This window comes from Pelobates fuscus, chromosome 11, assembly GCF_036172605.1.
Source record: "Pelobates fuscus isolate aPelFus1 chromosome 11, aPelFus1.pri, whole genome shotgun sequence".
Lineage (NCBI taxonomy): Eukaryota > Metazoa > Chordata > Amphibia > Anura > Pelobatidae > Pelobates > Pelobates fuscus.
The window spans coordinates 25,246,062-25,270,151 of NC_086327.1; the positions used below are offsets into that span (position 1 = coordinate 25,246,062).

The 24,090-nt window shown below is 39.7% G+C and overlaps 1 protein-coding gene and 1 long non-coding RNA gene across 2 annotated transcripts in view; one reads left to right on the forward strand and one right to left on the reverse strand.

Annotated features, from left to right (window-relative positions):
• LOC134577512 (uncharacterized) overlaps window positions 1-24,090 on the forward strand; it is a 747,008-nt gene that overhangs the window by 157,092 nt on the left and 565,826 nt on the right. The gene's annotated exons all lie outside the window — the stretch shown is intronic.
• LOC134577340 (kinesin-like protein KIF18B) overlaps window positions 4,004-24,090 on the reverse strand; it is a 32,241-nt gene continuing 12,154 nt past the window's right edge. Inside the window, exons 7-16 of the mRNA XM_063436045.1 lie at window positions 22,169-22,345; window positions 21,290-21,364; window positions 21,089-21,198; window positions 16,642-16,774; window positions 12,794-12,879; window positions 12,116-12,348; window positions 8,123-8,732; window positions 6,610-6,720; window positions 5,641-5,744; window positions 4,004-4,968 (exon numbers count right to left, since the gene is read on the reverse strand). Coding sequence (XP_063292115.1) covers window positions 4,847-4,968; window positions 5,641-5,744; window positions 6,610-6,720; window positions 8,123-8,732; window positions 12,116-12,348; window positions 12,794-12,879; window positions 16,642-16,774; window positions 21,089-21,198; window positions 21,290-21,364; window positions 22,169-22,345 — 1,761 coding nt within the window. The 3' untranslated portion in view covers window positions 4,004-4,846. The remainder of the gene's footprint in view (window positions 4,969-5,640; window positions 5,745-6,609; window positions 6,721-8,122; window positions 8,733-12,115; window positions 12,349-12,793; window positions 12,880-16,641; window positions 16,775-21,088; window positions 21,199-21,289; window positions 21,365-22,168; window positions 22,346-24,090) is intronic.

Genomic DNA, 24,090 nt, shown 5'->3' on the forward strand with positions numbered 1-24,090 from the left:
TTCAGTTTTTTTAGCCAGTATTGGGACTGCCTGTGGCTTGCAATATTTAGTTTAAGTTCAGCCTCTTTATCTGCTGACATTGAGAGGAATTTTCATGGATAACTTAGGAAAATGAGATTGTTTAAAAAAAAATTAAAAAAAAAATGGAAAAATGCCATATCTAGATTAGGGTAATTTAACACCTTAGTCAGGACCCTATCCAATTATAGTGGGTCCCACTCATACAGGCACATCATATTCATCAGTCCCCTGGCAGTTGCCAACAAAATATTGTTTACTGTAGTGGTAAAGGCTACTCCACTTTGGACCCCTTTAGAAATCAGAAAGTCTATATTCAACGTGTTTGTAGAATACATTTTCTATAATATAGCTGAATTGGTCACCAAGCTATTTTACAGTTAACAAATGGGTAGCCAAGGTAATACCAATTACATAAATGGGCCCCTGTCAAAACAGGTAAAGGTAAACTATAGGCTGGGAATACAAAATTGTATTCCTAGCACTATACTGCCCCCCCGTGCTTGCGCCTCCCCACACCCAATACTACAGTCAGGACAGGCTATAGAAACCATAACTACTACATTAAGCTGTAATGTTTCTGGTGACTATAGTGTCCCTTTAAGGATGTAAACCTCATTTAAAATACAAAGAAAAACAGGGAATTTTGAAGCTGTGATGACGAACCGTGACATTAGGTGCATTTGTGACCCAATTTCCCATGATGCACAGCTTAAAACGTAGTTCACAAATGCTTGCCTTGTCATGTCAGCAACTACTGCTGTAAAGAATTGAACAATACAATTACATTTATTTATTTTTAAAAAGGATAATCTTTCCTAAAATACAAATACCAAGTACGGTAGCTAGAATAAAAGACAGAAATTATTTAATAAAAAAAAGCATGTTCTATACACAGAAAGTATATATAAAAATAGCTTTGCAGAAGAACCTGTACACGTTCTCAGATCTGTAAACATACAAATGATAAATGCCCGTGTAAAAGGGAATGTACATTAACAATCCTGACGTGAAATACATATTGATTTGACATTGGAACAAAATATCAACAAAATGATGCAATTATATTTTATATAAATTTTATAAAATAGTAAAATTCACAAGTTATTTACATAACAGGCAGGGAATTATGGGGATTGTTTAATAATAGCCAAGGAGGTTGCTGGAAAACCTTCAAAGTGTTTTGTAGCCCAGATTTGCCCCCAATGCAATTGCAGTGCACCTAATGCAGTGGAGACCGCTTTGACACAAAAAGAATTACAGCAAAATTGATTTTGTAACATAAAATTAAAGATGCATGGCCCGAGCCAATTCTGGAAGTGAAGAATGGGTCAACAAATTAATGCCATGTACAATATTTAAGCCCCTGCCCAAAATGGTCAAGAACTATTTCTTAACAGGAAAAATGATTAATTGACCCACATGAACACTAGGAGGTGCTGTTTCTCAGAGCACCTTGTTGGGCCAAACCCCTTAAGGACCAAACTTCTGGAATAAAAGGGAATCATGACATGTCATACATGTCATGTATCCTTAAGGGGTTAAAGGGACTCTCCAGTGCCAGGAAAAGAAACCCCTTCAGCTACTTACCTGAATCCAGCGCCAATGTCCCTCGGCGCTCTGTCAGGATCCACACACGCTCCACGGCTGAAGTCGGCGAGGGAGACCTAATGCGCATGCAATGCAATGCAATGCAATTATTCAATGCTTTCCTATTGGGAAAATCTGATACTGGAGGTCCGTGAGGACATCCAGCGTCAGATAACCGACCAAAGGTCAGTTTGGATTCAGGAAGCACTCTAGTGGCTGTCTGATAGACTGCCACAGAGGGCACTAAGTGCAATAGGGGCACAGCACCCAGACCACTTCAATTAGGTTAAGTGGTCTGTGTGCCTGGAGTGTCCCTTTAAGAAAATCCTAATTCATATTGACTGAGATGATAAACTGTCCCAAAGGCTCATATGTAGGTTATCTTGATGTAGATTACGATTCCAGTCATAGAAGTGTCGCTAATATATAAAAGGCCCGCCTGACATATAAAATGACTTTACCCAATAGAATAAACTACACCCTCTTTGTGTTAGACACATTTCATTGCATTTTGATTTGTTCTGCAAAGTCTATTTAACTTTGGTCATTGACAATAATTCAGAAGGCATCTTATTAAAATATCCTTCCAAGTTTTAAATGTGGATGTACAATAACAAAATCCCTTTAGTAGTATTATGTTTTAAAACAGAGAATATGTAAAATTGTCCTCACATGTTAAAAAGTTCTGTATCATTCAACTATTCTACAACATATAGACACGTTCATGCTAACTGTTCAGTTTAGGTCCCAATGATGTCAGCACACAGATACTAATTACATGTACACCAAGTTCACCCCAACAATGCAATGCTAGTTTATATTGTTTTCTGGGAAGTCAAGTGCATTGTGGCGGCACAGACTGGCAAATCTGTGCCACTTGAAAATTAATAAACAAACGGCATTTGTTAGGTATTTGGCAAGCCGCGGCTGACAAAGTATTGTAGAAATTAGGAGCCCAACACACACTTCGAAGCCATAGATATGTCCATTGATATCTATCAAAATCTCAGAAAATTTCTGCTCTTGAGATTTGTTGAGCTTAATGGGGCACCAAAAGATGTCTTTTACCACCAGTTCCTTAATCTAGCAAAGGATAACTTGCACAACATTTACATAATGCTCAGCTAGCCTTAACCCCTTAAGGACCAAACTTCTGGAATAAAAGGGAATCATGACATGTCACGTGTCCTTAAGGCGTTAAAGGCTTGGCATTACTGCCTTAATACAAACAAAAAAAAAAACACTAAACTGGAAAAGTATTAATCTTTATACTTGGAAAAAACAAACAAATAAACTTGTAACTCCCACGGTTGGGACATTGCAGCCAATCTGGGTCCTACCATTTATTTCAACAACAGGCTTCCTTTGCGTCACTGAATATAAAATAACACGTGTATGTGGACCACGGGACAGTTGTGTTTGCGTAATAGTGGAACCATTTCTATGAAGACATGAGAAAACATGAGTGACATCACAGGCTGTCGGAAGAGCAAATAGAGGAGACAAAATATACACATTTACTGTTATGCAAAAAAAATCTGGATATTTTTTGCAAGGATTTATGCATTTTGCTTCTTCCTCACCTGAAGTCATGCATATCCACTTTAAACAGCATGCCTTCTGAATTAATGATGGATGAGATGGATTGGTTCCAAAACATTAGATACAATGGATTGGAATAGAACATAAAGGAGAAAATATGGCAAAAAGAATCATTAGACATCTGTTGATCTGTTAAGAAATAGCTCTTCACTGTTACAAATAGGAGGGGGTATAAAATAAAGCAATACCTAGATTTTTTAAAATGTGTTCGCTGCTTTTTCAGTAATTAATAAAAGAGAATTAATATGATCACAATATAAAAACAGTTTACTTGTGCTAAAGAGCATTCAATAATTAAAGGGATATTGGCAATGAAAAACAAAGAGACTTTATAGAAATTGGAATATTATATACTAATGGAATGTCTCCATTTAAAAATAAATATGAACTAAACAGTGTAAAAGCTCAGAAACCACAAGCTCTAGAAACCTCCACCGAGGTGGAAATTCATGAAGCAGACAAACTATCGGTGGATCATTGATGCAAGCAGTTGTAGAAGACCTCCAAAATGTAATTAGTCTGTTAAGAATTTAAATTTTTTTAATATAATAATACTTTCATTAAGTTTTGAAAGAAAAAGGAATTTAAAAAAAAATAAAAAAAAATGTAAATGCATATAGAACTACACCTCCCATGATCCTTTGCACGCCTTTAAAATGACAAAGCGTCCTGGAAGATGTTGTTTTGAAACATCTCTGGATCTACCTTTTGGGCATCCCTACTCGATGGTCTTTTCTGCTTCACCCTCTGCGAAGAACGAGGGAAAACCACAGAGACGGTTTGTTTTCGGATCCCATCATATCCTAAAAGGTAGTGATGAGTTTCTAATTTTTGTTACATATACTTTATTTAAAAATAACAAAACATCCATTTCCTTTCAAAACTAGATGAAATGTTTATTATATTAAAACTAGTTTGGAGGTGACCGTTGTTTTTTTAATTTGCTTCCATGCTGATGGCATTGATAGCTGTGTGCACAACACTAACATTCTGCACGTTCATTGTATGCATGCACACAGCCCTACCAAGCATGTAGTTTAATCCCAGCATCAGAGACATCCAAACATAAAAACATGAGCAGTGTAAACCTGAAAACGTGGAATATTGCTTAGACTCATAATTCCCGAGCAATGAAGCAAATTACAATTGGCTTTACTAATCCCAGGGATATCATTTTTTTTATTGTTGCTTATTTACGCAACAGGGTTTTTATTTTTGAAATGACTGAACTTGAGAAAAGTAAATCAGGTCACTAAGGGCTGCGTGGCCACAGGGGGAGCGCAAGTGTCGGACGGATTTTAGGGAATAAAAATGTAAGAGGTTTTTAAAACACAAGGATCTGCGACAGGATGGGAGAACCAACATTGTAATAATGTACAAATAAATACTTTCATGGATTATATAATACATGAAGGGACATTAAAATATTAAAATGAAGGTCAGTATAAGAAATCTGGAAGGGTCCTGCAGAGCCCGCCAATGAAGGCTGTGATGATTTGTTCCTGGTGTACAATCTGAATTATAAATAATCTCAGAAGTGGATTTCATCAGGTTGTGTAGGAGGGGGGTTTTACCAGAAACGGTAAACAAGCTGAATTGTCTTCTGTGTTAATAAGTCCAACAAACCGCATTTTATTTATGACTTTACTGCTGCAAACTGCATGAATCGATTCCCCGGAATCGTGGACATGGTTCTACCAAAAGCAACCGACCCTTTTCCTGCCTTCTTGCCGCTTTGTCCCCGAGGGCTGCAACTCTCTATGGAACGAACAACAAAATTAAGCAAACATGCAACAAAAGATTACCTTGAAAACATGCGACTTTAAGCTGTTCCCCTTTAAGCAGGGAGTCACAATATGATATTCCCATCCTGTTTTGCTCTTCCTCAAAAGGTCGTGCTAATGGGCAGACTAATTAAGCAACATGTGGTTAATGTAAACCTTTCTGATACATGCAGAGAAAAGGCCAGAACTCCAAGGGTGCTATGGCAATAATCTTGACATTTTGGAATCATATAGCCACTGTGTGCATGAATTTGATAAGAAAGCCTTTCTGGCATGAGTGGGGTAGCTAAGGAGGCAGGCATATAGTGCAGAAGCCTTATTTTTCTTGTGCAAAAACTATACAGATTTGAGCATGCAGAAAATACAGCATATTAATGAGGCCAAAATCCATTAAAGTTGGATTATTGCAGTCTCCCTTTAATTAGTTTTGTCGTGTTCTCCATTTTGTAAGTACCACGCGACTCTGCCTTCTAACTTCTGAAAATGGCGTCTCACCAGACAAACAGATCCTTTTTCTCTCCTAGCTATGGTGAAACAGCGTTCAATTATAAAGTACACTAAACAATGAAAACCAAGATAGGGGACATGTTCACTTTTGTACCTTCCTAGCTTTAAGGTAAACCCTCAATTTGATTAAATAACTCACCTGCTATGGTAGGTGGCCTTTGAGGCTTTTTAACTGTTCCAAGTGTTAATCTTGATGTACGGCCATGAGTAACTGCTGCACTCCCTAGACGCAATGAGGATGAGCTGCAAGATATAAAACAGACATGGAGAATATGTGATGTTTCACACGGTGTACAGTAGCCACGATCGCAAATAATCAAAGATCTCTGATAATACAGCATATATGAATTAGTAACGCAGGGCATGGACAAAGCTGGACAATGAGGACGGGAGATTTAGAGTGAAGTCATTTTCCCCTGTTGCTCCAGAATGATGGCTTACAAATCCTCCCAGCCAAACACTGCAGTATATATCAAGAAACACAAATCTCTTCTATGTAAATCAGGAACAGAGTAGAAGAGGGTGCTGGTAGAAAAAAATTAGTAGATTGGACATGATCCAGGTCACTATTGAGGATGAAATACTTCAGATGGGGTGTTTTGCTCTTTGAGTCACCAGGCTACACTCAAGATATGAATAAAGAACCTGCACAGTTATACAATCTATACGTTCATTTTTTATCCCTCCGCTCTGTCCCTGCTGTGAATCACAAGGATATTACAGACAGACAGACACACACACCATATTTGTCTCTACACACTTCTTGAATAAACCTGGCACATGTAGCCTAGAAGATAGAATCCCGGCTGCCTGATTGACAGCTCTGATGGCAGAGCTGCCTGATTGACAGCTCTGATGGCAGAGCTGCCTGATTGACAGCTCTGATGATTCTGTTATAAGCCACTCTCAGGACGGAGAGTGGGTAAAGGGTACTCATGCAAAGTATTACGGTGTTCAGAGTAACCCTTTAACCCCTTAAGGACACATGACATGTGTGACATGTCATGATTCCCTTTTATTCCAGAAGTTTGGTCCTTAATGGGATAAGGAGCTCTAATAGAGCCCAAATGTGTATTATCTTTTACAGTTTTGGGGAGGGTTGTCTCACCTGCTTGAGCGCCTTTTCCGGTGGGCGTAGGACTTTGTGGCTGATGCAAGTTGAGCAGAAATGGAGTGCTTTACAGAGAGACCATTCATGGTAAACACAGCCACGTCAGAGCTAAAAAGTCAGAAAACAATGTAAAGGATTGCAAGAATGCAAAATGTTATGTTTATCCATATCATCAACTGACCTGAAACTAAAATTACCTACTGAGAATAGGGAGCATAAAACCTAATTATTACTAATCAAACAGCTTGTTTGATTATCAAATGTTTTATCAAAATCAAATGGTTTTAATGATCCTTTTTGTTCCCCTAGCTGTTTCCGGATTACTGTGCATACGTTGAGATCAGTCATACTGCTGTAAAGTAAAATATCTGGTGATTTGGAGAAATGACCATGAAAGCATGAGTGGCAGAGGGGGAAACACTCTATATACCGCCTCAATAAAGTAATAAATAAAAGGTTACTTAAAAACTGTCTAAAACAAGAAAGAACAAACAAATAAAACGAGCAGCAAGAACATAGGGCCTCAGGACACCCCCTCACTGCCTATAGTAATAAAAAATAAAAATAAAGGATAACATGTTCTTGGATCACCTGAATGCAAGGGTTCATAAAACCTACCTGTCATAAGAAGAAGGGTTCATAAAACCTACCTGTTATAGAAGAAGTGCTAGCAAATGTATAGACTTTAATGGGACACTCAGCACCACAACCAGACCTTAACTAGAGCAAGTGATTTTACATAAGTAGTTTTCATCTTGTCAGCTAATGCGGTCAGCCAATCGCTGTTGCCCCTCTGCAGCTCGACCTAAAGCTTCCGCACTAGCTGAGCACCCACCGAAGGAAAAATATCTAATGGACACCTCTGGACTACTTCTGTGTTAAACCGTTCCAAAACACTTTAGCACTAGACGAAAGGGCGGTGCCAGGGAGCTGCAGCTACCATAACCACTATATTGATCTGAAGTTATGGTGCCAGAATGTTCCTTTAAAGACTTTGGATCAATACCTACTCTTGTTATGCTAGGGAAGAAAACCTATGGACGTAACAAGTGTGGTTTCCCTGGATTTTGGTGGGTTTAGCATTTGTACACGGATATGTTATGGTGGGCACACGTTAAACAATTTCCCAGTGTTATGATTGTATTTCCGAATATATTGGAGCATTGGATTACTACGGATTCCCTTTGAGTCGTGAAAACAAGCAGACTGTTTTTTTTGTGTAATTCATAACACTTGTGGAGCAAAGGCGAGAGAGTTACATGTTTTATTACCCAAAATGTTTTAAATTTCAGCTATTCTGGTTTAAAATTTGTAATTCCCTTCTCAAAGAGTCCACAGTTTAGTGAATAGGCCATCATGTTCTATTTCTCGCAGAATAGCCTAAGAACACAATGGTTTCGCTTTACTAAAACTTAAGACTGAACAGTACTCTACATGCAAGGTACATCTTCACAAGACAGGGACAATGTCACCACAATAAACTAGAATAAAGTAGAGCACATCATCATACCTTTTGCCGAACGTGCTGTCTACATTCCGAGAATCCACATTCTCCCAGCCAGAAAACTCAGAGGGTCCAAAGGACATGGTTTTGTCCAGGATTGGTGCTGAGCATATCTCATCTGACAAATCAAACGTAGTATTCAGGTCTCTAACAGACAAGGCCACAGGAGGGACAGAGGCACAGTTCTGAGCAGCAGATGTGCCCAGAGGCATACGTGCTTTAGTGACAGTACGTGAGGACACATCTGGTTTTACTTGCATAATGTGTTTTGGAGTGCAAACAGAAGTCTGTTTCAAGGGTTGGCCAATAGAGGGTTCATTAGATTTATAAGAAAACATTTGGGTACTGGATCTAAGGGTTATCCGGCTTCTACTTGGGATTGAAGATTTTCTTGGCCTCTTCACCCGCACCTCTGGGGTGCTAGGTACAGGGGGCCCCTTGGCTTTCGATGGGGTGCATGACTCTGCTTGCCTTCTTCTCTTTATTGGAACCATTGGACTTTTAAGCGATGGACTTGCATCTGGAAGAATCTCTCGTCTGCTGCGTTTCACTGGATTCCTTTTCCTAGCAGGTGGAGCTTGGTCAACAACCACCTCTTGTTTGTCGACTTCAGCATCTGGAGGAAAACCATAAGATGGTGAGAACAAAAGTGAAATTAACATTTGCAACAGATTTTCTTCAAAAGTTAACTCATCCACTTGTTAATGAACTGCAATATCCAGGATCCCAGCTACCTACAGACTGGAGTAGATATTTTAGTTCATTAACAGACTGTTGCTCTTTTGCTTTTGGAATATTTAGACACAGGTAGCCAAAAAGCAGTTCTCAGGCTGTTGAACTACATCTTTTCATGAACCGCAGTCAGTGAGAATGCTGAAAAGTTCAAACTTTGAATGTTATCAGTGCAAAACATCCCACTAACAGGCTTAGTGACAATCAAGGAAAAGGTATGAAAGAATTAGCATTAAGTTTGATTGTAATATTAGGGTTGGGAGGAGTTTCCAGCCTTGACCAGAGCACAAAAAGATCATCTATTATGTGTCTGACCCCCGAAGCATTAATTGCCGACGTCAGAGGTGAAAGGCACAAGTGACAAAAAAATCTCATCATTTCACCTAAAGGGACAATTAGCCATTTGAGTGACAGATGATCAAGAAGAGGGAATATCTAAAATACGCAATAGAATTTTCAGTTTGCAAGCTTTCAAGACACCCTCCCTTTGCTGAGTATCTCAGCAAATACACACACAAATATTAGATTATATTTACATATTTGGTTTTCCTCCATGGCACATGTGACACCATGAAAGGGATGCCTCTGCACACGTGACATTTGACATCCTAGTGCGTCAGTAGCCTTTATGGGGGTGGGGGATGTCAGAAACTGTCAGAGAGGTAAACATACCACTTCATTTTGAAAATCTGAAGTGGTCATGGTTGCTTGCAGTTGGTATGTCCACCATTTTGCTGCAAAACACTGCACATAGTGGGGGATCAGCATAAGGAGGGTTACTCTGACCAAAAACAATGTTTTTGTTTGAAGTAACATTTTAAATACAATAGGTTGGATTCAGCCAGGACCAACTGAAAACAATTTAACTCTGTAAAACCTCATTGCTTTAATTTGTTTGCTTCATTACAGGAACACAAATGCCCTTGCATGAAAGAACTATTCTGTCCCAATGCCAAGGCCATGCAGTCAACGCGTACGTTTCTTTTAATAACGAAGTCCAGAATGCAACTTTGTACTTTTTAAGCAAGAATTCAATTACTCTCTATTAAAGGACCACTCTAGTGCCAGGAAAGCATACTCGTTTTCCTGGCACTAGAGTGCCCTGAGGGTGCCCCCACCCTCAGGGACCCCCTCCCGCCCGGCTCTGGAAAGGGGAAAGGGGTTAAATCTTACCTTTTTCCAGCGCTGGGCGGAGAGATCTCCTCCTGCTCTCCTCCTCCGATCCTCCCCGTCGGCTGAATGCGCACGCGCGGCAAGAGCTGCGCGCGCATTCAGCCGGTCACATAGGAAAGCATTCATAATGCTTTCCTATGGACGCTTGCGTGCTCTCACTGTGATTTTCACAGTGAGAATCACGCAAGCGCCTCTAGCGGCTGTCAGTGAGACAGCCACTAAAGGACATAGGGGGAAGGCTTAACCCATTCATAAACATAGCAGTTTCTCTGAAACTGCTATGTTTATGAAAAAATGGGTTAACCCTAGAAGGACCTGGCACCCAGACCACCTCATTAAGCTGAAGTGGTCTGGGTGCCTAGAGTGGTCCTTTAACAATCCAAGTCTCACACTGTCCCCTCTTATAACAAGAGCAACTCATGGAATATGCCTGAGGCTGAAACATGCAAACTAACTGTTTCACATCTGTGCCCTTCGCTCTTCCCTGTCTGAATGAGTTTTCATTACTGCACTGTGGGTCCTGCCTCCTGCTAGGATGGTGCAATTTTACGCTTCAGATAACTGGAGGAAAATACAGTAAAATGTACTCGCTTAATCCATCACAGCAAATGAAAAGTTACAAGAAGTAAAAAGTTACAAACTGTGATGTGTTCATCCATCGGCTCCATGGGGCAAGGATTCTTAAAGCATACACCAGAGCAGCAAAGCTAAGTTGTTTTTTTTTTTTACTCAAGTATATCTCGATGGTGAAATTAAAGGGACACTATAGTCACCAGAACAACTACAGCTTATTGAATTTGTTCTGGTGAGTAGAATCATTACCTTCAGGCTTTTTGCTGTAAACATTGTCTTTTCAGAGAGAATGCAGTGTTTACATTACAGCCTAGTGATAACTTCACTGGCCACTCCTCAGATGGCTGTTAGAGATCCTTCCTGGGTCATGGCTGCCTAAAATGCATCCAAACATTCAGTGTCTCCTCCCTCTGCATGCAGACACTGAACTTTCCTCATAGAGATTCATTGATTCAATTCATCTCTATGAGGAGATGCTGATTGGTCAGGGCTGTGTTTGAATCATGCTGGCTCTGCCCCTGATCTGCCTCTTTGTCAGTCTCAGCAAATCCTATGGGGAATCATTGTGATTGGATCAGGCTACCACTTCTGATGATGTCAGCAGACTGCTTGTTTTTCTGAGGCAAACAGCATGCAGAGCTACAACTTCAGGCTTGAATACAGTAAGATTTTGCTATATTTATGGAGGCATGAGGGGCCCAGGGGGTTCTAGATGGTGGTTTTAACACTATAGGGTCAGGAATACATGTTTGTGTTCCTGACCCTAAAGTGTACCTTTAACCATTTCACCCCACTTTTGTTTTCGAAATAAAATTTAACACCATTAAATAATTTACATCTTTTGCAAGTCGGAAAAATACAGGTTTATACGTGTCCAGAGTAAAATACAGACTCTATTGTGCTTTAGTGAGTCATTGATGTGTATTTATATGTGAAAACTGTGAACCAGAATTGTCTATATGTATTAAACTTCCATAAAGTAGATGATGTGGTCTACTGTGCCCCCTCCCCATCTTGCATCCCCACCACCCGCATGTGTGTGTTCACTGTATGTTGAAGTTAAGTTAATATGAGAACACATTGGATGTCAGAACTGCAGGTGCTGGGTGTACATCAGGGCAATGTCCAAATTCAAGGTGTTTATTCTGCCATTAGTGATGGACCTGCAATGTTTTGACCAGTTAGGATCTTTGTTAAGGCTTAAAAGGAAAAGTTTGGGCACCATAAAAACGTCATTAAAAGTTGAAGTTGTTATGGTGCCAGGAAGCCCCTGGCTCACCTTAAGGGGTTAAACTGGTCTCGCAACAGAAAACAGATTCATATTTATTTTTGCTCAAAACTAACTACAACTAGTTTTGCAAGAATCCACCACATAAAGAAAAATGTTGTACAAACTCTACAAGATCAGAATTAAAACAGGAGATTTGCCAAAACAAAATCCATAAAACATCAAACGGTTTAATCAAATAAAGAGGTGTTATTATTAGATTTTTTTATGGATCTACAAGAAGTGAAACCTACCATCGATGGACGGCAACTGTAAGCCCTTTTCCTCAAGGTGCTTGCTGGCATCTGATTCACAAACTTCGGTCTTCTGCTCACTCTCTAAAGATTCCATTGAATCCACACTCGAACCTCCTAATACCAGATGTTCCAGTTCTTGCATTTCAGTGTCCAAGTCAGCGGTGAGAAGATCAGCACCTTTAAGGATGTCATGTTGCTTTCGGACCATACTTAACAGGGCCTTGACCAACCTAAAACAAAAGGTCTTATTAGCCAAAATTTTCCAGTACCAATTGCAGGTCTATCAAGTTTATAAAAAAAAACAAAAAACAAAAACAAAAAAAAGATTAAGGGCATGTTAAGAGGAGTTTTGAAAATTTAATGCAGAGAGTATTTTTTTTTTTAAATTTATGTTATTACTTCTCTTTTCCCCCTATCTGTACCCCTTTTACAAGGAAATGTTTTTCAACAAAGTACAAATAAATTACACATGTAAATTATATAAAGAATGGCCTTCTTTCTTAAGTATTAAAAATATAATGTTTTCTAAAAATAAAAATGTAAAAAGAAAGCATTGCCCAGGTAACATATTGCATGCAATACACATCGGCTAGATCATACACTATATAATGATTGAAGAATAGACGTATCTCAGTAATCCCAGCATACCCCCAATTACTTGAATCACGGACACACCTCTCGTGATCAGAAGTTGCCGACTCGGAAGACATGCATAGTGATGCCTTTTCTTCCTCTCCCGCAAAGCTGCTGCTCCTTGACTCCTGAATAATATAAAATAAATTAGGCTCCTCCAAGAGGGACTTCTAATTGTACAAACATAATAACCAATGGTTCACTTGGTGCAAGAATGAGAACCTACAGTAACATGAAAACTCAGAGACAACAAACCTACTAAAGGCTCCAGCAGGGAACTTCCAGGCTCATCTTCTTGTCCACCCGCACCTCCCACGCTTCACCCCTCTGTCAGTCCATGCATTGGCTTCCCGTAAGATATAGGGCTCAATATAAAATTCTGGTTCTTGCTTTCCAATCTCTACATAATGCTGCTCCAACCTACCTATACTCCCCAATTCCCTAATACACAAGTATGTCCCGTCGAGGCCCCTGCGCTCTGCCGAAGACCTGCGTCTATCCTCTCTTCGTACTCCCACCTCTGATGCTTACCTTCAAGACTTCTCTAGGGCTGCACCGTTCCTGTGGAACTCCCTTCCCTTTTCTGTTAGACTTTCACCCAGTCTCCACTCCTTCAAAAAAGCATTAAAAACTTTCACAAAAGCATCTCAATTAAACTGTTAATGGCTCCCCCCCCCCCAAAAAAAAAACCTTACTAAGTCTTCATTGAATACTATTCTACCAATCTACTTCCCTAATACTTCCCTTACCTTTTGTGTCACTTTACCCCACTTCCTCTAGCATGTAATCTCATTGAGCAAGGCCCTCAACCCCTCTGTTTCTGTGTGTCAAACTTGTCTGGTTACAATGTTTGTTAGTCCACCCATTGTAAAGCGCTATGTAATTTGTTGGCGCTATATAAATATAATAATAATAAGTTAATTTTTTTTTATTGAAAATGTTGGCAATTTTTATGAATGCATTATCCTTATAGTGCATAGGGCTCATCTAAACACCATAACCACTATAGCCCATCGGTGGTAGCTATTTAACTAAAAGAATATATATATATATGGTTCAGACAGAATTAAAACAGAAACACGTACACACTGTCCATGCAGACAGAAATCTCACACACAAAAAAACTACTATCCTGTATCCTACATACATGGAAGGACCATGGATCTACAGGGATAAGTAACCTACATTTTTCTCCCTGTCCTTTATAATTCCTGTAAACATCTGCCAAGTGAATCACTGGGATTATAATTCAACATTAGGAGGTGATTTAGAGTGACCCACAATTTATCGCCAAGTCTGTTGCCCGTTATCACCAAAACATATTGTTCTAAAAGCAACCCATCAGATTCCGAGATGAGTAAAAGAAAGAAAGCTCTAAAACATGCCTTTGCGATTTCACATACTGTGACCTTAAGCAACCCAGGAGTACGACTGTGATTCATGAATGGGGCCAAACGCTACAGATGCTAAAGACATCAGAGAGATATGCACATGGAAAGTGTGTCCAGGATGTGATCAATGAACCCTAACCAGGTGATGAAAGACCTGGGGGAATATTTTCCCCAAAGTAAGGAGAAAAAAAACAAAAAACACACACACACACACACACACACACAAAAAAAACAAAAAACACCTTTTTTTTTTTTTGGAGAAATACATTTAAAATGTAAATCCATATCCAAATTTGACACCTGTAACAGTAATTCAGTAAAGAAAAATAAACAGATTTGCTAACAAATACATGACAGTTTACAGGGCATTATGTGAAAACATCATCTATGGATTTTACATACATCATAAAAAAACAAAAAAAAAAAAACATTTAGAACTGTCTCGAGAATCCTGAAATTACAACTTCCCACAATGCAAGGTTTACCATCATATGTCTTATTATGTCATGTGACAACGTAGGCGTTGGGAGTCCATGTCAGAGCTATGGTTCTTTTAGTTTTAGGACAGAGCCAATACACGAACAATCCTACTGTGAATTACAGTTTAATAATGCACGGATTAGATTACCCACAATGCAATAGGGTTGGTTCTGTCCCCCTCTAAAATTTAGGATTCCCTTGACGATAAAAATAATGTAAGAGATAAGTTTGGCGAGTGGATCACTGAAGTGTATACAACCTCTCCTTACGGACATTATTTTAATGTTAACTGTTGGAAATGTAATTTACCGTCTCCTACATAGATGGCGTACAATTTTGTACTTTGAAATGTGTTACAGACATGAGATATATTAAGCCCTTAGTATCGAGGAATTTCAGAGTATCCTATAAATCACACAGTTGTCTTAGAAGGGAAAAACATGCTTATGTTCTGGTGGTGTAGCAACATTTTTTTAGCTATTGAGAACAGGAAAGATTTCATTTGTAGACAGTTTTACAGGGAATACCTATCATCTGCTAATAATATAGACATGATTTAGAAGAAGGGAAAAATATGTGACCAGAACGATAACATTCCTTTGGATGGGAAGATGCAAGTCGGATGCTTACATCCAACTCCAAGTATGATAGGCCTTAAAAACAAAATTCCTTCCCTATTCTCGTTCCAATCATGAACAAAATTGATCATGTTAGATCAACGGAAAAGAGATATAGAAAGGACTATGGTAAATATAGATCACACAAACTAAAACAAATTACAGGGTTGATATATTTTCAATGATGTGGGCATCTGTTCTACAAAGTGACCCACCAGGTGTCATGCACTGTGAGTTACATGGCTTTTACATGTTCCTGCCTGTAAAACGCTCTAATACATAAAATAATACTTGAGCATTGTAGAGGATGGTTTAAAAAAAAAAAAAATGGAAATGCTGTGGCAACAAAGCACTTATATCTAAAGCCATAGATGGGTTAAAAGTATAAATGGAATGTAACAAACAACATCATGGAAAACACGGAGGACACATGGAATAATCGTCCAGAAAAAAAGTAAAAGAGGTGGACCTAGTACAAAAAAACAATAGAACAGAAAACATCCATACTATAAAATATTGTTAGAGTCCTACAACAAATTTAAGAAGTCACATGATCTATATTAAACAAAATGCATGAAAAAAATAAAAAAAAAACACACCTAGAACACTAATAAGTCTGCAGGTTTGTTTAGCATATCACGAACTCCTCTTTCAGAAAATGGAATGAAAAAGATACGTACCCTTTTCACTATGTTTTCTGAATTGGGAGCTAATGATAAGCCGAAAGCATCAGCTGTTTCTCTGAGCCTATCTGGTAAACAACTACTTTTAATTTCAAGTTTGCATTAAAATGACAGAGTACACCGACTACACAGTAGACATAATTCATGATCCATGTACAGGACTTGTAGTGCAGATGTGGACACTGGGTTACATGGGAAACACAGGATGGTGTGCGTGCTTAGTGTTCTAGAAAGACCCAGGGAGATGCTTGCGTCTAATAAAATTTTCAGTCTTTGTATATTTTTTAATTTTCCCAAACACTCATTACCAGTTTACATTAGAAAACTATAATCATGGGGCTTAAGAGGGAACTGCTATTGTGTGCCAGGAATCAATATTTACATCACAGAGACATGGACCTGGTGCTCAGTGCCTGGGGGTATCTGCTACACCTCAGTGACAAGACCGATAAGACGGCCAAAAACAGTGTCTGGTGTGGATGTATCTTCTATGCTGGAGGAGTGGGGGGTGAGGACCTGCTGCCATTTCCATTCAGGAATTTCTTTAAAAGGCAAGATTAGTCCTATCTGGAAAAGGTTTAGGTTGTGTCTCTGTAACTGCAAAAGGCGGCTAAAACTTTATTGAGACCTGAACAAATATGTGTTTCCCACATTCCCAGTGTTCCAGTGAATTGAAGATTCTTTGAACAACATCCTGATTTCCAGAGATTGCACCTCACCTGATCTTCTTTGTCCTTGAGCCACAGTTTGATAAGCTTTTGGTTGAGCCGTTGGGAAGACCGCCCTGCTGGTGCCTGTGTGCCAGTTATGAATCCTTGTTCAGGGCTGGATGTACACGTGGGCCCCTCTATCCTGTATTACATCAAAGAGACTTAGAAATCTGACATGAAGATAGAAAACCAACAAGGGCATAAGAGAAAATACGCTCCATGTCCATTTCTCAGACCACATTAGTCTGAGGACAAATTCCTGCCCCGGTTTTGCTTCCAGACTCTTTTGATCATATGATTGCATTAAGATGTAGAATACAGTGGGGGAAACCAATGGAACGGACAGGCACAATCCACTGATGACTTCTCCCCTTTTAGATTTTTGTTTCATGTTTCAGAACAGACCACTTTAATAAATCTCCACCATCGTGTTTTTGTAAGGACTAGTCTCTTACCTGCACAGAAACCATTAAACACAGATATCGTTAACACAATAACACCCGAGGATCAGGCTGCATGGAGACCTTGGCCTCAGCATGGCATCTCACAGTAGTCAATTTATTTGTATCTATTGGTCACAGTATTCACAGTTTTTGGGTTGGAGGGACCTTTTAAAGGGACACTATAGTCACCTGAACAACTTTAGCTTAATGAAGCAGTTTTGGTGTATAGACCATGCCCCTGCAGCCTCACTGCTCAGTCCTCTGCCATTTAGGAGTTAAATCCCTTTGTTTATGAACCCTAGTCACACCTCCCTGCATGTGACTTGCACAGCCTTCCATAAACACTTCCTGTAAAGAGAGCCCTATTTAGGCTTTCTTTATTGCAAGTTCTGTTTAATTAATATTTTCTTATCCCCTGCTATGTTAATAGCTTGCTAGACCATGCAAGAGCCTCCTGTATGTGATTAAAGTTCAATTTAGAGATTGAGATACAATTATTTAAGGTAAATTACATCTGTTTGAAAGTGAAACCAGTTTTTTTTTTCATGCAGGCTCTGTCAATCATAGCCAGGGGAGGTGTGGCTAGGGCTGCATAAACAGAAACAAAGTGATTTAACTCCTAAATGGCAGTGAATTGAGCAGTGAAATTGCAGGGGAATGATCTATACACTAAAACGGCTTTATTTAGCTAAAGTATTTTAGGTGACTATAGTGTTCCTTTAATGGAAACCATCTGTGAGTTTTTAACAAAACAATGTTCTTAAATTGGGGGAATGCTACGGATTCATTTAAAAAAAATAAAAAAAATTCAGTCTTCTTGATATGAATACACAAGAAAATGTAGGAAGGAAGACAGGGTGCCTTGCCCCTTTTAGACATGAATTTACAGGATGTATTATCCAAATGATTTCTGTGCACATAATGAAAACTAAGAGAACGCAAAAAACATTAAAAAAATTAAAGGACCACTATAGGCACCCAGACCACTTCAGCTTAATGAAGTGGTCTGGGTGCCAGGTACCTCTAGGATTAACCCTGCCTGCTGTAAACATAGCAGTTTCAGAGAAACTGATATGTTTTACTGAGGGTTAATCCAGCCTCTAGTGGCTGTCTCACTGACAGCCGCTAGAGGGGCTTCCGCGATTCTCACTGTGAAAATCACAGTGAGAAGACGCTGGACGTCCATAGGAAAACATTAAATAATGCTTTCCTATGGGCGGCTTGAATGCGCGCGCGGCTCTTGCCACACATGCGCATTCGGCGCTGACGTCGGCAGGAGGAGGACAGTTCCCCACCGCCGAGGGAGCCCGGCGCTGGAGAAAGGTAGTAGGTGAAGGGGTTTTAACCCCTTCAGCCCAGCAGGAGGGGGGGGGACCTAATAACCCTACAGTGCCGGGAAAACGAGTTTGTTTTCCTGGTACTATAGTGGTCCTTTAAATAGTTGCCATTTTGAACACCTGCAAAGCAACAGAATGATGTATGAATGAAACAAAGCTTTGGTCTCCCATTCTTTCTGCAGTCAATCATAGACAAAGAAAATTTGTGATAAAATCAATTAAAATATTTTGTCTAGCAGATAATTACAGAGGAACAACTCTCGGTTGATTTTAAAGGTAAGCTTACAGTAAATAACAGAGACCTTTGGGGGCTGACAGTAAATAACAGAGACCTTTGGGGGCTGACATGGATCGTATAACTATACACCAAGAAAGGAAAGATTGAACCTGCTCCAACAGGATCTCTGGGTTATGATATTCCAATCTGATTGTGAGCAGTATCAGAAGATATTTAATTGCAAAATGTTGCACTTGGCAAGAAACACAGACAAGGGCACATGACGGCATTAAACCGATTTCACAGTTTGTAACTAAATTGTTTCTAAATAGGACAATAAAATACATATTTTTTTTAAATTAACAAAGGGAAACATTAAGCACCCTCGTTGCACCCCCTATAAATAAATATTTTTTCGTCCAGATTGAATCTACACTGTGAGAAATTAAATGAAATAATGAAAACAAACACCATCTAAAACGAGAAACGTTTCCTAAACCCTGCAGCATGCAAGGCACATGTTACACATTTTGATAAATTGTTCCAGATTGTCTGGCCTGGGAGGGGCTGTCATCATATGTAACAATGGATTGGGATTGTATCAAATATATGAGCAGCAGACAAGATAAAAGGGCATAAAAATATTTCTCTGCTGTCATCAGCAAATCAGACACTTGCCCGACATTTACTGATGAAAATCATCTGAGGTTTTGAGCTAAACATCCTGGACATCCGTGAAGACAGGCAAAGGATAAATATATCTTTCCTGTTTAATGCTTCGATATTATTATAAACCCCTGAGTAATGATGTAGAAAGGCAGCAGCATAGTGTTGGTATAGCAACTGGTTTATTTTTAAACCCTCCATGCACCATAGCCACTTACACTCCATGCTGCACATGTTATGGTGCAAGAAGGTCACTTGTCTCAGTCTTCTTGCACGTGGTTACTTATAACTGCATTAATCTACGAAAATATACCTTCTAAAAATAAAAAACCAAACAAAAACCACACCCCCCAAAAAAATGGAGCTATAAGTCTGCACCATCAGCTCCTAATATCAGGAGGAAGCTATATTTTTCTGCATGGCCAAACATATATGTATATTAATTCTATTTCACTGTGGTGCTATATACTCTCTAATTACAATGCATAAAACATAATATATTAAAAAAAAAAAAAAAAATGTAAGCCAAATTTCCAAATATAATCCATTACTAGAAAGCTCAAATGGTATTATCAATTATGCAATGCACCCAGTGTCCACCCAAAGGAACACCCATAAACTTAACATCAATAGCTTGGTAGGTCTACAGTCCCAATAAGAGGGGATATGTATCCAGAGTTAACACAAATCTGTGGAGGAGAAAACAGTGCCAATAACGTAGCAAGTGTGCTAAACGGTGCACACCCTCCACAATGCAACCGAACCTTCTGTTCGGACCCCAGCTAGCTTGTGTCCCAGGAGTATTGTCCCACAATAAAAGAGAGTAGTTTTGGTCTTTCTAGGTAGCCTGAAAATAATAATCTGCAATAGTGTATTCTAGTACAGTGTGGCTAGGTCTACATAAACAGAGCATTAAGACTGCATAGACTTGACCTATAGACCAAAATCCCCTTATTACACTGAAGTGGTGTTGGTGCTTAGTGCGACCCTCTAACTAAAGCAGTTGCTTATCTCTAATTCCGAGGTGAGAGTGTCTCGTTGACACAGCTCCACTCTGCCAACAGGACAATCTCACTAGTGAAGATACCCTGTGTCAATAGAATGAATGGAAGCATTGCTATGCCTACAGAACACTTCTCATAGAGAAGCATTAAATTCAATGCTTCTCTAAGCAATGCCTTGTGCTTTGAGCAACAGCAAGTAAGCGCACCCTCCAGTTGCCAATCTGACCGCTGCGAAGGTGCAACTTATGACACTTTGAGAAGTTGTGATTTCTCTTGAAATCTGCACTTTTATCAAATAAGACAAAGGGACATTCTGTTGACTGCAAAACACTTCAGCAAAGCCCAAACTTCCTTCTCTGATGCCAGGGGAGAGGGGGGGGGGGGGGGGGGTTGTATTTCGTTACAGTCATAAGTAACCGTGTTAAAAAAAAAAGGTGACATTAACTGTGACCTATAATCTGTTATAGTCTTGGAGCTAACCGTACACATGCATTTCGTGCTTTGGAAAAGTCAGGTTCTATTTGTAAATTCAGAACCAAATTTAAGTGTATCCATCTTGCTGGCAATTGTTTTAAAATAATATAAAAGGGTAGAAAAATAAATAAATGATAACATTCAATTTGGCACTATTCCCAATGTGGCTATTCCCAATGTCCTTTCTCTACAAATACTTAAATATCTTAGAAATTCGTGACTGGATTCAGATGCACATTTCACTGGATTTATCATGTGCCAAACATCCATAATAATCCTGCTGCCTTCTAAAGACCAAGAACAAGAAGAACATACCTGAAGGACCTTTTGTGTTCTAGACTCTTATCTTCAGAGAGATCATCAGTCTGTCCAGGACAGACTTCCTTCATTTTGTATAACCGAAGCTTCTCCTTTAGCTCTGCAACCTAGTACATAAATGGTAAGAGATCAGTCAAAACCTCCCGGCTAAATATTGAGCGATTTTATCATATTAGAGATGTAGACTGTTGACCTCACCTCGGCTTTAAGCTCTTCACAAACTATGGCATATTTGCTGATATGGCAATCCAGGCTGATTACATTACTCTTCAACTATGTGGAAAAAAAAAGAAGAAAATAAATCAGTATCACAAAGATATACGTAGATCTAATTCTGCGCACTGAATGAGCAATCAAAACACCAGCCCTGCTTGCTGTATGAACCATATTAGTTACTGTATCATAAAGGAAGTATTCCATCCACTGCTTCGGAAATGAAATAATCTATGAACCTGGCAGGAATGCCCAAGTAAGTATGTATATGTATCACTGGATCACTTGTTTCTCAACATATTTTATTCCACTGCAAATTGTGACCAAGTTCTTACCTTGTCTACAACACAGCTATCCAATAAAAAATGGTGAAGTGACAAAAGCTGAAGGAAAAAATTATGGAAGTCCCCCTTTGGTCAGCTTCAGAGTAAGTAGGTCTATCTTCAGCTGCACATCAAGTGGGATATCACCATTGAGGGTCTTTGACAAATATGTGAAGCTCCACTCCCTCCCCCCATGGTGATAGATCTGCTTTAATTTGTTTATTGATCTAGTCTCCTCAACCTTGAGAATACAATACTAGCCTGTTTGTGATTCAATGGACTTTGATTCTTGCACTGCATGTCCTGCATTGCTCACTGCAATTTAGTATGAGTTTTCTTTTACATTCAGCTCCAGCCTATACAAAATTATGTTCTATTATCATCCTTAACCTTCTTTCCACTTTACTACTTTGAAAAGCCCTTCCCTGACTTTTAGACTCTTCTGTCTTTATCCAACTCGCCACTAGAAATCACCTAGAGTCACTGGTATTCACATCAAGAAATCTCTGGGAAGAGGCAAAATGTATCTCTAAGGACTCACCGACAGTTTGATCTCCTTGGCACGATTTGCATACTTGAGTGTGTTGTAGGTATCATCATAACTGAGAGAAGATGGGCTTACGGCAGCAATCATGACTGTTCGGCAGTTGCCACCAATGGAGTCCTTCAGAAGCCGGGTCAGTTTACTGTCTCGATATGGGATATGAGCCTTCCTGCTCTATTAACCACAGAGACAACAATCACAAATTATATACACAAATTATCAGCAACACATGCTACTACTCTTGTATTTGTGATCCCACAACACATGCACTGTAGATCATGGGTCGTCAACCTGGTCGGGCGGTAGGGATTTTCAAATTTTTTTTACAGATTGGGTGAGCGGGCGGGTGCGAGCCGGCGGTACCCCTGCGACCGGGTACCGCCATCACCACTTGCGGCCTCGGCGGCAAACCGCCGAGGCCGCATATGGAGGGGTCCATCGGGTGGCCCGTGCTGTCAGGGCCACCCGATGGATGTGGATTGTGAGGGGGCCCGGTCAGCGCTGGGCGCTTTAACAGCGCGACCGGGCCCCCTGTGATGACATCATCTCTGCTGGGAGGAAGTGATTCCCCGGTCACTCCTCCCAGCATACTGAGAGCCTGCGCGGGAGAAAGGAGAAGGAGGGAGTCAGAGTGGGAACTCTGACTCCCATCCACCTGAGCCACCACTGGACCCCAGGGAAAGTCACCCTCCTGCACCTTAAAGGTAGGAAACAGGAGGGTGACTTAAATATGTGTCTTATGTATGTGTGTGTGTCTTTGTATGTATGTCTTGTGTGTGTCTGTATGTGTGTCTTATGTATGTGTGTGTGTCTTTGTATGTATGTCTTGTGTGTGTGTGTATGTGTGTCTTATGTATGTGTCTTGTGTGTGTGTCTGTATATATGTGTCTTGTGTGTGTGTCTGTATATATGTGTCTTGTGCGTGTGTCTGTATATATGTGTCTTGTGTGTGTGTGTCTGTATATATGTGTATCTTGTCTTTGTATGTATGTCTTGTGTGTGTGTGTATGTGTCTTTGTATGTCTTGTGTGTGTGTATGTGTCTTTGTATGTATGTCTTGTGTGTGTCTGTATGTATATATGTGTCTTTGTATGTGTCGTGTGTGTGTCTGTCTGAATATATGTGGTTTGTATGTATGTTTCTTGTGTCTGTCTGTATGTGTGTATGTGTCTTTGTATGTATCTCTTGTATGTGTGTGTGTATGTGTGCCTGTCTGTGTGCCTGTCTGTGTGCCTGTCTGTGTGCCTGTCTGTGTGCCTGTCTGTGTGCCTGTCTGTCTGTATGTATGTCTGTCTTGTGTGTATGTATGCCAGTCTGTTATAGTGGGATACCTAGCTCAGCCTTCCTACTGGGCATTGCTATAAGGAAGGTTAAAAAAAGGGGGGAAAAAGGTGGGGAGGGGAATTGAGGAGGGAGAAGAGGGGAGCTGACGCACAGATGAGAAATCTTATTATTTGCAAACAGAGAAGTTGTCTGAATATTACCGAAAGAGGAGACCTTAGTTTGTTCCTTACGAAAATCGAACCAGATATCAAATATTTAGTCTCGCAGCATCAGCCTCAAGGATCTCATTAATCACTATTAACCCCTTAAGGACACATGACGTGTGTGACATGTCATGATTCCCTTTTATTCCAGAAGTTTGGTCCTTAAGGGGTTAAAGGTAATTTCAATTTACTTTACTGTTTTCTCATTAAACTTTATAAAGTTAAAAACATTCTAAACATTAATTGGAAAATAAAAAGATAAATGTACGTACATTAATTTATTTTTTTAAAACACCCCCCTTTCGAAAAAAATATTCTGCACTTGCGCAAAAACTGGTGGGTGGTAAGGACATTTTTTTCAACCAAAAAGATGCATTAGTGAGCAGTAGTTAGAAAAAGGTTGACTACCAGTGCTGTAGATCAATCTTTTTA